Consider the following 12,876-nt stretch of genomic DNA (forward strand, 5'->3'; position numbering starts at 1 on the left):
ATATATTATGTAAACAAAATCTTTTATTTTGGATGGAATTAATTATTGCCCATCACTAGTAATTTGATAAGACTGTATCTGCTGCTTCAGTCTTTGAACTACATATAAATAATATTAAATTAACCAAAACGTTACTTTACAGCAGGCTAAACCTAATGTTATGAATACAAAAAGAAAGAAAGAATGTTACAAATAATTAGTCAACAAATTAAATGGGTTAAATAATAAAATAAAATATAAAATAACATAAAATAAAACAATTGTCAAACTGATTTGAAGGTATTTAGTTTGACATGCAATTATATGATATGAATAAATTAATAAGCCTGCATCTCAAAACGTTTTTTAACCATATGAATAAAAATATGAATAATAATAATAAACAATTAACTAAACCATTCCTTTACAGCAAGCTAAACCTAGTGTCATGAATATACAAAAGAAAACATGTGAAAAATAATTAGTCAACCAATTTAATTGGTCAATACAATAAAATAAATACAAAATAAAATAAAATAAATACAAAATCTGCATCTCAAATGTGTTTTTAAACTCAAAACAATCCTTTGTGGAAGAAAAAATTAGATTTTGACATTTTCTGAAGTGCAAAACTCACCACTATGATGCTAAAGTGTTGTTGGTGGATGCTCTGTGTAGATAAATAAAATAAAATAAAATAAACACCATATAAAATAATTAATAATATAAAGAAGTCACATTGTGGACAAACTGATACAAACATGTTTGAACTGGTGTCCAAACTAAAGTAAAGTAAAGTAAAGTAAAGTAAAGTAAAGTAAAGTAAAGTAAAGTAAAGTAAAATAAAATAAAATAAAATAAAATAAAATAAAATAATAAAATAAAATAAAATAAAATAAAATAAAATAAAATAAAATAAAATAAAATAAAATAAAATAAAATAAAATAAAATAAAATAAAATAAAATAAAATAAAAAATTATTAAAAATAAAATAAAATAAAACTGGTGTCCAAACTAAAGTAAAGTAAAGTAAAGTAAAGTAAAGTAAAGTAAAGTAAAGTAAAGTAAAGTAAAGTAAAGTAAAGTAAAATAAAATAAAATAAAAAGTAAGGTGAGGTGAGGTGAGGTGAGGTGAGGTGAGGTAAGGTAAGGTAAAGTAAAGTAAAATAAACACCATATAAAATAATTAATAATATAAAGAAGTCACATTGTAGACAAACTGATACAAACATGTTTGAACTGGTGTCCAAACTAAACTAAACTAAACTAAACTAAACTAAACTAAACTAAAATAAAATAAAATAAAATAAAATAAAATAAAATATAAAATAAAATAAAATAAAATAAAATAAAATAAAATAAAATAAAATAAAATAAAATAAAATAAAATAAAATAAAATAAAACTGGTGTCCAAACTAAACTAAAATAAAATAAAATAAAATAAAATAAAATAAAATAAAATAAAATAAAATAAAATAAAATAAAATAAAAACACCATATAAAATAAAATAAACACTATATAAAATAATTAATAATATAAATAAACATCATATAAAATAATTAATAATATAAAGAAGTCACGTTGTGGACAAACTGATACAAACATGTTTGAACTGGTGTCCATATCTGTTTAAAAAAATGGCCGTGTTTTGGTTGTAACAAGGCATTTGCAGGTCATTGATGTGTTATTTCGTCCCGTCCGTCCGCAGGTGTCCCCGGTGCTGAAGGACTTCTTGGACCGCATGCTGACGCGGGATCCGCTGGAGCGGGCCAGTGCCACCGACCTCCTGGAGCATCCCTTCCTCCTGCAGGCCAGCTCTCCGCAGTGCCTGGTGCCCCTGGTGGAGCAGTACCGCAAGCGCATGTCCCGCTGCTGAAGCCTCGGCTTCTCTGGCCTGTCAGAGTCACAAGCACCTCGTTCCCCCGGGCAATCAGGACTGAGATGGCTGTTTTAGGAGAAATGAACTCTATAAAGCCATTTTCTTCTACCTGAGGACGTCTCATTGGTGCTTATACGGCGGTGAATTAGAGCAGAAGTGCGTCTGACTGAAATGCCACTGGGTTTTATGTTCTGTTTGAAGCATGTCATCGTGACTCACATCGAATCTGCGGCCGCAGAGACCTGGAACAAGCCTCATTCGACAATTTCTTGAATGCTTGTGTTCGTATATCGAATATTTTCTAATGCTTTCATATAATGATCACACTTTTGGTTTTTACAGCTGCAAAAACTTTATTATCATTAACAATTTACAATAAGGTTCCATTAGTTAACATGAACTAACACTGAAAAATACTTCTAACACATTTATTAATCTCAACTTCAACATTAGCTAATACATTATTAAATTTAAAATGTATTAAATTATTGAATTTAAAAACGTTTTCTAATATTAATATTATTTAATGGACCTGTGCTAATATTAACTATTAATATTAACAATGAACAGTTAATGTATTAAAATGCATTTTGCATTGTAAAGCATCACCTTAATATTTATTATCTACAAACTGGAATTATATATTTCAATCGATTATATTAATTTAGTTGATGTGCATCAAAAGTTGTGTGTATATTGGCAAAATTTCTACAGCTTCAAATGTGGCTCATCCAATCAGATTTTAATGTATTAAATTAAAATAATTAATATTAATATTATTAATTATATGGTGTGTTATTTTTATTTTATTTTATTTTATTTTATTTTATTTTATTTTATTTTATTTTATTTTATTTTATTTTATTTTATTTTATTTTATTTTATTTTATTTTTAAATTAAATTAAATTAAATTAAATTAAATTAAATTAAATTAAATTAAATTAAATTAAAAATTAAATAAAATTTTCAACAGCTTCAAATGTGACCTCAGCTTCAGATTCTAATGTATTAAATTATGTAAATTTAATTTAATTCAATTTAATAAAAAATAAAATAAAATAAAAATAACACCATATAATTAATAATATTAAGTACCTTGTGTACAAACTGAATTAGTGTCCGTTTCTGTTGAAAAACGTCCATGTTTTGGTTGTAACAAGGCAGTGATGTAGTTAACCAACATTAACTAAATGAAACTTATTGTAAAGCATTACACTGATATTTATTTATCTACAATCTACAGAATTCAATTGATGCGCATTACAACTTGTGTATGTATTATTGCATAAATATCAACAGCTCCAATCAGATTTTAAAATAAGTTATTTGAATTGAAATCTAAAACTTTTTGGGTTGAGTTTCCATAAAAAGATTTCTACTAAATTTCACAATTAAATAACATGAAATCTTGAATTCGAAAGACTGAAACAGTATTTTCTTGTAAAATGCACTACAACAATCCTCATTTTATTTACAATTTCAAAAAATCATTGTACTGTTACTGTGATATAAAATGACATGCACCATGTATTTGGTCATATTGCAACTCTTTACTTTAAACAACCTGGTGTAGTACTTTCAGCTCTGTTTAACACATTTTACCAGATTTAAATGCTAATATTTCATCCAGAATCAGCACAGAAAATGTGAATGTCCGCAGATTCGGTCTGGGCCGGCTGAAAGAGAGATTTTACGCCACAGAAGGCACATATTTCACCTGCGTTTTAAAGCTTGTAAGACTGGCTTGCATGGCTAAACAGTGGCTTGAATCTTAAACTGAGGAGCGAAAGTGTTTCTTCAGAAAAGGCGGTGAATCGATGTCATTTGTTGTCAGCACTGACAGGTGCAAAATGTTTTTATGAGCCATTGTAACCAACTGTATATATTTTAATGACTGATTTATTATTAGTTTTCAATGGATTGATGAGCACCTGTTTTTGGAAAGGGTGCTGTGAATGGTTTGTAAACCGTGTAAATAATGCATCTGCGCTTATGCGGCGATTCCTGATTTCTTAAACTGCTGATTTGACGGTCAGGCGTCAGAAGAACAAATAATGTACATAAACAGAGTGGGAAACGACCCATATTTGCATTCGTTTAATTATGAGAGAGGAAAGGAAAAGTCTGTTTGTTGGTGTGTGTGTGTGTGTGTGTGTGTGTTTACATTTTGGATGCAACGTTCATTGTGATATTCTTGCATCCTATTGGACTGTTTCCTAAATGATCATACTGACAGATTAAAAGAGAGCAGGAGAGATGTCAATTTGTGTTTGGGGCCGTTCACACTGGAATCATTTTGTCACACTATTTTTAAGTGTTGGTCTTTATGTACACATACATCATATGTAAAATGAAGATCATCTGTGACCCCGGACCATAAAACCAGTCATAAGGGTCAATTTTTCAAAATTGAGATTTATATATCATCTGAAAGCTGAATAAATAAGAATAAATAATAAATCAAATTTGTTAGGATAGGACAATATTTGGTTGAAAATCTGGAATCTGAGGGTTCACAAAAAATCTAAATATTGAGAAAATCGCCTTTAAAGTTGTCCAAATGAAGTTCTTAGAAATGCATATTACTAATCAAAAATGAAGTTTTGATATATTTACAGTAGGAAATTTACAAAATATCTTCATGGAACATGATCTTTACTTAATATCCTAATGATTTTTGGCATAAAAGAAAAATCAATAATTTTGACCCATACAATGTATTTTTGCCTATTGCTACAAATATACCCCAGCGACTTAAGACTGGTTTTGTGCTGCACTGTCACATTTAATTGCTTTTTTTCAGCATAAAATGAGCAGTTTTTGAAGCATCTTTCCGCAGCTCTTTCCGATGGAAGCTTGTTTTCACCACAGGTTTAATTCTAAGCTTATATGTCGCAGTTCTGACTTTTTTCTCTGAATTCTGAGTTTGCATCTCGCAATGCATTTTGATTTTGCCACGGAATTAAAAAAAAAATTCTCAGAATTGTAAGAAATAAACTCAGAATTACAATGTAAACTCATAAAATATTAACTCAGATTTGCGAGAGAATTGTGAGATATAAACTAAGCACAATCACTAGATGTAAACTAAGAATTCAGAGAAAAGAAAGTATGAATTGTAAACATGAGGACTTTTTTTCCTTACAATTCTGTTTATATTTCACAATTCTGACTTTTTTTTCTAAATTGTGAGATAAAAAGCCACAATTACCTTTTTTTTAATTTTCATACTTATATAATTTCCTTTACAAAAAAAATAAAATAAATAAATTGATGTAGAAACACCAATAAACTCTCTGTAAATTTCACAATTACAAAGAAAAGGCAAATATTACACTGAATTAAATATGACATTTTTAAATATAAACGTAAACTGAAATAATATTTTCTTGTAAAACACCAGTAATCTTGGTTTTATTTATAACTTTGCAAGTGTAGCGACAACAGCAAGGTCGTGCAAATCACTCATGCACTATATTCAAAGGCTTTTGAAGTCATATGATGCTTTTTGTGAGGAACAGACCCAAATTTATTGATCAAACTTCAGTTAGAATATGCAGAAATCAGCAGTAGAAGGGAATTAAATAACGACACAAATCTGTGTCATGTCAAGTGATAAGTATTTCTGAACTCCTGCGTTTGTTTCTATAAGTCGCACTCCATCTGTGTTTGAGCGCAGGAACGCATCTGGTGTGAACGGCCCCTCGTTAGTTTGCACAGTTCTGTGTTTGTATACATGACGCAGCCGAGGACACATGACTCATAATCAACCTTCTTTCCACAACATGCGTCGTGTGCTTGTTTGTATGTTGGTTGTCGATGATGAGAACTATACGTTTAAATTTTTTAAAGAATAAATCATGCATATAAAAAAACACTGATATCAGGCTTTATTTCTTATACACAGATGCTTGAAGCGTACACAAATGCTTTATTCATATATTTGTCTCTTTCATACAGTTTATACAGTTGCTTTATTATATTTGTCTATCAAAGAATACAGAATATAAACTATTTACATCATAGATGGGCTATGCATAGATATACAAAACTGTATTTTAATGCATACAAATCACAAATCACTTTGCTTATAAAAATAGGCTATAACATGCATGCATGATTAAAGCATGTAAGTACTTAATGCACAGACACTCTTTAGCAGTGCATAATAATGTCAGCAGTAAGTCAATTAGCCGAAGTACGTTAATGAATCTACAGAGGCAGTGAAAGACCTTGAGAGCAGCAGCAGTTAAAAGTCTTTACATTCATAAAGTACACGGCTATTTTTAATGTCTCTGGGCATCTTTTTTAAATGCCCAAATGATGGTTTTACTCTAAACATGGTGCAATTAAAAGCTCATTTAAGAGCAGAATTGCTCTCAAACTCGCATCTCACCGCGCTGATGCTGTCCACACTCGGCTGGCTGTTCACTCTCATGTGTGTGTGTGAGAAGGGGAAGGTCTCGGACCGAGACATCTTCCCTCTACCGTGTCCGGCGTCGCTGGGACAGTCTCTGATGTGTCGCATGAATTCAGGAGCCGTGAATCTGCGCAGGAGTCTGTTCCCGAATCCGGAGAGCCCAGAAGAGCGAGGTTTGATCCTTTCAGGTTCAAGTTCTTCACGACTGAACAGAAGTTTGCTCTGTCTGGTCGTTTTGGGAACGCTGCCTCGCTTTTGCACCTCTTTTCTGATTTCGAAGTTGTCAGTCGTTTTTGTGCTGTAGAACTTGGCCACAAGCGGTTTTTCGTCTTGCAGCGACGCTCTTTTGAATTTGCTCGCAGATCTGTTGGTTTCTTGCACGTCACCTTGATAGGATTGTTTCCTTCCGGTTCTGAGGTCAAGATTAAACGACCTCGTTTTCCCCCAAAGCGGCGCGTCGCCGTCCGTCTCTCGTTCTGTGCTTCCGACCTCTTTCAGCACCGAGTTTTGAATCTGTTTCGAAGCGAACAGCAGATCCGCTCCGTCTTCGGATCTGATGAGGCTTTGGTTGGCGTCTGGACATCTGAAGCGGATCCGTAGGCCGTTGCTGTCGCCGACCCGCAGCTGTCTCTGAAACAAGGCCGGGAGGATTTCCTCGTGCTTGCTTTGGATTTGTTTGGAGAACCTCTCCAGAACCTGCTTCGGGAGGCGATTGGGCCACCGCAGGTCTTCGGTGGGTTCCCGGTGCTGTTCGTCGGGCTCACCGTCTTCTTTCCGCTCCCGTTGAGGGTTTGAACACACTGGATGTGCCCGAAGAAGTCAGCCACTTGGATGGCCGAGTGGCCGGCGTGATTTGTGCGGTCCAGTCGCAAACCCAGCTTCTTGAACGCCCGGACTAGGAACTCCAAGATTTGGCTGTGTCCCCCGCATGCGGCGTACATGACGGCACTGTTTCCCCATGAGTCTATGAGCTCTGGATCAGCGTTGAATTGCACCAGGAGCTTCACCGAATCCAAGTGTCCGTGTTCGCATGCCAGACTCAAGGCCGTGCGTCCGTGGTCATCCCGGGTGTTCACATCCGCGCCTTTTTCCAGAAGCAATTGGGTGAATTTGCATCTGGTTGCGTGCTCTTGAAGGCACACGGCGTGCATCAGAAGCGTGCGCCCGTTTTCGGTTTTCCCGTTGATGATGCGCCCGTCCAACGCATCCAGGACGAACCGAGCCAAGTGGACTTTCCCGCTCTGCATGGCTTCCAGGAAAGTTTTGGTGCCAGATCCCTGACACAAGTCCTTCGGCCTCAGCATCATGATCTGGAGTTAGTTCGTGGTGGTTATTGGCAGGCAGCTCAGAGTTTCTGAGTCTGGTCTGAGAAACTGTCTGTGTTTTTATACCTCAGCGCTCTGCACGCCCTTCCCCTGTTGCTACAGAAACAGCCATCCGAGAGCGGCGATGCTGCTATGGGTCCATTCACAATCACCTCCTCTTTTCTCAGCCAGGAGGGGAGAGAGATGCACTAATTCGATGACAAGAATTACTCAGTGGTAAAAACACGGGTTTGTTTTATTCTCCTGTCAGGTTGGATATAAAAGGATCCGTTGCCCCGAGCAACAGCGTTAATGGCCTTCTCTTTGGGTGTATAAAAAATATATATACATTTACAGAATCACAGAGGGCTTTGTAAGGTTTCTAAAGGTCAAGTCGGTGTATTATGGATGTTTAAATCCCTGAGTCATGCTTGATGAACCTGCAGTGACGGGTCGTTAGTATGCAGATTAACACACATTCTGACTCAACTGTGCACATCAACATCTCATTTACAAAGAGATACAATATTTATTTTCACAACACTTTTAATTAACTTTAATTATTACTTAGTAGAAGTGTTATTTTTTTTAGACATCATCAAGTCAGACACCACTGTACCTACTGCTCATATTGGTTTAATGATCATATCATACATCAATCCTCATATTTCATAATACCATGCATTGCATATAATACATCATTATTCATCATATCTCATACAGCTATCATTTCTCATACATTATGCATCATATATTATATCTCATATATCATGCATCTTATACATCTCATATTTCATATATCTCATACATCATATATCATTTCTCATTCATCAAATCTCATATGCCATACATTATATCTCATACATCACATCTCATTTATGATATCTTGTACATCAATATCATACATCAAATATCTATTTTCTCATACATTATATCATACATTCATCCATCATATCACATCTCATTTTCGTATCTCATTACATCATATGTCATAAATCCAATATCTAATTTCTCATACATTACATCTTATACATCATGTCTCATTTCTCACATCTCTTATCATAAATCATATCTCATACATTAAATATCTAATTTCTCATTCAGCATATCTCACATCATAAATCATCTCATATTTATTGCCATCTCATCTCATTTTATATAATTTCTCATCATATCTCATATTTAAATCTCTCATATCTCATACACCAAATATCTAATTTCTCATACATCACATCTCATTTCTCGTATCTCATACATCAGAAATCTAATTTCTCATATATTATATCTCATACATCATATCTTATCTCATTTCTCTTATCATGCATCATATCCCACTTTTCATATACATTATATCTCATATGACAAATATCTAATTTCTCATACATTACTGTACATCTCAAACATCATAAATCATCTCATATTTATTATATCATCTCAAACATAATATGATTTCTCATACATCATAAATAATCTCATACAACATATATCTACTTTTTCACACATATCTCATACATAAAATATTTAATTTCTCTTATATTGTATCTTGTAAATCATATCTCATGCATCAAGTATCTGATTTCTCATACATATCTCATACATCATATCTCATATCATTTCTCATATCTCATACATTATATCTCATACATCATATCTCATATCATTTCTCATATCTCATACATTATATCTCATATCATTTCTCATATCTCATACATTATATCTCATACATCATATCTCATATCATTTCTCATATCTCATACATTATATCATACATTCATCCATCATATCACATCTCATTTCTCATATCTCATACATTATATCTCATACATCATATCTCATATCATTTCCGTATTTCATACATTATATCTCATACATCATATCTCATATCATTTCTCATATCTCATACATTATATCTCATACATCATATCTCATATCATTTCTCATATCTCATACATTATATCTCATACATCATATCTCATATCATTTCTCATATCTCATACATTATATCTCATACATCATATCTCATATCATTTCTCATATCTCATACATTATATCTCATACATCATATCTCATATCATTTCTCATATCTCATACATTATATCTCATACATCATATCTCATATCATTTCTCGTATTCCATACATTATATCTCATACATCATATCTCATATCATTTCTCATATCTCATACATTATATCTCATACATAATATCTCATATCATTTCTCGTATCTCATACATTATATCTCATACATCATATCTCATATCATTTCTCATATCTCATACATTATATCTCATACATCATATCTCATATCATTTCTCATATCTCATACATTATATCTCATACATCATATCTCATATCATTTCTCATATCTCATACATTATATCTCATACATCATATCTCATATCATTTCTCGTATTTCATACATTATATCTCATACATCATATCTCATATCATTTCTCATATCTCATACATCATATCTCATATAATTTCTCGTATCTCATACATTATATCTCATACATCATACATCATATCCCACATCTAATTTCTCGTATCTCATACATTATATCTCATACATCATATCCCACATCCTACATCATATCTCATATCATTTCTCGTATCTCATACATTATATCTCATACATCATATCTCATATCATACATCATCTCATACATCAAATATCATGCATCAAAAATCTCATTTCTAATGCACTACATCTCACACATTGTATCTCATTTCATACAGTATATCTCATATGCCAAATATCTAATTTCTCATGAATTATATCTCATATATCATATCTCACTCTTTATCCATCATATCTCACATATCATGTTATATATCATATAATATTTCTTCCTATAACATATCTCATATATCATATATCACAGGTTTTGATTTGGGCCAGCAAGCAACCATCCGTAACTCAATAATATTGTGCTGGTGAGTACCTTGAATGCAATGTAAGTCGCTCTGGATAAAAGCAGCTGCCAAATAACCATAAATATGATCCAGTCGACAAGGACACCCTGAAAATCCACCTTAGCAAAAGTCACTAGCGCATTACCTGCGTCTCAGGTCACTTTGATCACTCCAAACCAGACACAAGTCTCTCGCTGTGGGTTATTGCATTTCCCATAACCAGGACGACCTGTTGCTTGGTTGTTAGTGATTTTATCAACATAATGACACACGTGGAGCGGATGGGAGCTGCTTCACCGAGACACTGCTGGGTAATTCAATTTCTGATCAAAATAATCTCCACTTGAAAATCGCTCGTGAAAAGAAACCTGCGAGCTCTCGACATGTGCTGTTCTCTGAGATGAAGGTGACGGCTATAAATATATGAAAGATTCAAGCAGATGTGGATCAGTTGGTTTCTGACAACAGTTCAGTGATTTGCCATTAAGAGAGATGAAATAAAGCAAATGCAGTCCTGATGTTTATATTCTCAGTACATTGTTGGAAGCAGAAAAACTCTAATGTTTGAGTCAGAAATTCAATTTTCAGTGAAAAACTACTTTAATCTCAGTATATTACTCACATAAAACAAACAGGACTTCGGAAGACTTGACAAATATCTAATTTCTCATGCATCATATCTCGTACATCAAATATGATGCACATGAAGAAAAAACAAATATGATTTCAGAAGACTTGGTATGTATTAAATCCAATTTTTTTCCCCAATACAATTTTATTTGTATTGCACTTTTCACAATACATATTGTTTCAATGCACATACATACATACATTTATTTAGACATTTGAGGCCAAATCTCAAACTGTGTTTCCAATTCTGTTTTTTATTTATTTTAGAAATTTATTTATTTAGAATTTTGTTTAGAAATGTAAACATTTTACGCCAAATCTGAAACCATGTTTCCATATTTATTTGGAAATAATTTATAAATTTATGTATTTAAAAATTTATTTATACATTTTAGTTTTCAAATAAATTCCAATTCTGGAAATTATTTATTTATTTGAAATTTTAGAAATTTACTTAGATATTTTAAGCTAAATCTAAAACCATGTTTCCAATTCTTATTTTTTATTTATTTATTTTTAGAAATGTAGACCTTTTGTTTATTTAATTTTTTTAAGACATTTATTTAATTAAACATTTATTTAGAATTGTATTCCTTAAAAATATTTTAAAACCTATTTAATTTTTTTTTCTTTTCTTTTAAAGAAATGTATGTTTATTGCTGTTCTTTATGTAAGGTATATTTGGAGATCTCTTTTGACTTTTGTGTTTTTTTTTTTTTAAATTTCAGTCCATTTTCTTGGAAAGTACCATATGCTACCATTGGAGTGATCCAATTTAGGTAAATTCAATGTACTGTACACTTTATTGTCATTATCAGAATCCAGAATTTCACAGATAGATGTTTAAAATGCCCGTCAGAACCACAGATCCTTAAATAGTAACAGTCTCTCCTTGAGTCCGGCACGGTCGGTCATAGATTATCTCCTGTCGTCCAAACCGACTCAACCAGCACAATAACTCACCTGAAGCCGAGCGGCTGCCTGCAAAGATTCAAAGGGCTTTTTTTGGACGAGTAAAAGGCTGAAATAGAGCGCGAGAGCTGTGAGCACTTCACCCAGTATACAGTCCTATAATCACACCTTCACTGCTTTCACATTCTCTTCAGCTCATGTTTGACACGTACTGTATTTGTCTGCAGTGTTGTCCAATGCATCACAAAATTAGTTTGGCATATTTTTAAACCATGCAGCTTTGTAATTACAGGAGCAATTATTGCACTAAATTAACCTCAATTCATCTCAGAAGCAATGTACGTTTTTAGATGCATTAATCCTGACACTATTTAAGGTGCGTTGTGTGCAAACTTTGACTGAGTTTGCAGATGTAGAACGTATGGAATTGATATAAATAAATAAATAACTAAAATAGAAATTGATTCTTTATAAATGTATTTACTTTTAGAAATTTATTCAGGTGCTTTGTTTGTTAAAGTTTTTTAGACTTTTGCAGCTATTTTCTCTGTAGATGTATGTATGGAACTAATTGAAATAAATAAATAAATAAATGTATCTATTTAATTCAGATGTTTTGTTTATTCAGAAAGTTTTTTAGACTGAGTTCTCCAGCTATTTTGTCTGTAGATGTAGAGCTTATAAAAGCAGCTTTTATAATTTGACTGATGTAATTTATGATGTAATTTATTAATAAATAAAGAAATGTGTTAATAAATAAATGCAATTTATTTATACATTTGTTTTTAAAACCTATTTATTATTTATTTATTGTTTATTTGGAAATCTCTTT

The 12,876-nt window shown here is 32.3% G+C and overlaps 2 protein-coding genes across 2 annotated transcripts in view; one reads left to right on the plus strand and one right to left on the minus strand.

Moving 5' to 3' along the window:
- Positions 1 to 2,650, plus strand: part of LOC131522894 (serine/threonine-protein kinase PAK 6) — a 31,540-nt gene extending 28,890 nt beyond the window's left edge. Inside the window, exon 9 of the mRNA XM_058748757.1 lies at positions 1,691 to 2,650. Coding sequence (XP_058604740.1) covers positions 1,691 to 1,858 — 168 coding nt within the window. The 3' untranslated portion in view covers positions 1,859 to 2,650. The remainder of the gene's footprint in view (positions 1 to 1,690) is intronic.
- A 197-nt stretch (positions 2,651 to 2,847) lies between these two features.
- LOC131522897 (uncharacterized) lies at positions 2,848 to 7,620 on the minus strand. The gene is given in 2 exon segments (XM_058748760.1): positions 2,848 to 7,049; positions 7,052 to 7,620. Coding segments are annotated over 2 exon segments (1,368 nt in total). The 5' UTR covers positions 7,590 to 7,620; the 3' UTR covers positions 2,848 to 6,219.
- Between the last annotated feature and the right edge of the window lie 5,256 nt (positions 7,621 to 12,876).

Source organism: Onychostoma macrolepis, chromosome 17 (genome assembly GCF_012432095.1).
Source record: "Onychostoma macrolepis isolate SWU-2019 chromosome 17, ASM1243209v1, whole genome shotgun sequence".
In the NCBI taxonomy this organism is placed as follows: domain Eukaryota; kingdom Metazoa; phylum Chordata; class Actinopteri; order Cypriniformes; family Cyprinidae; genus Onychostoma; species Onychostoma macrolepis.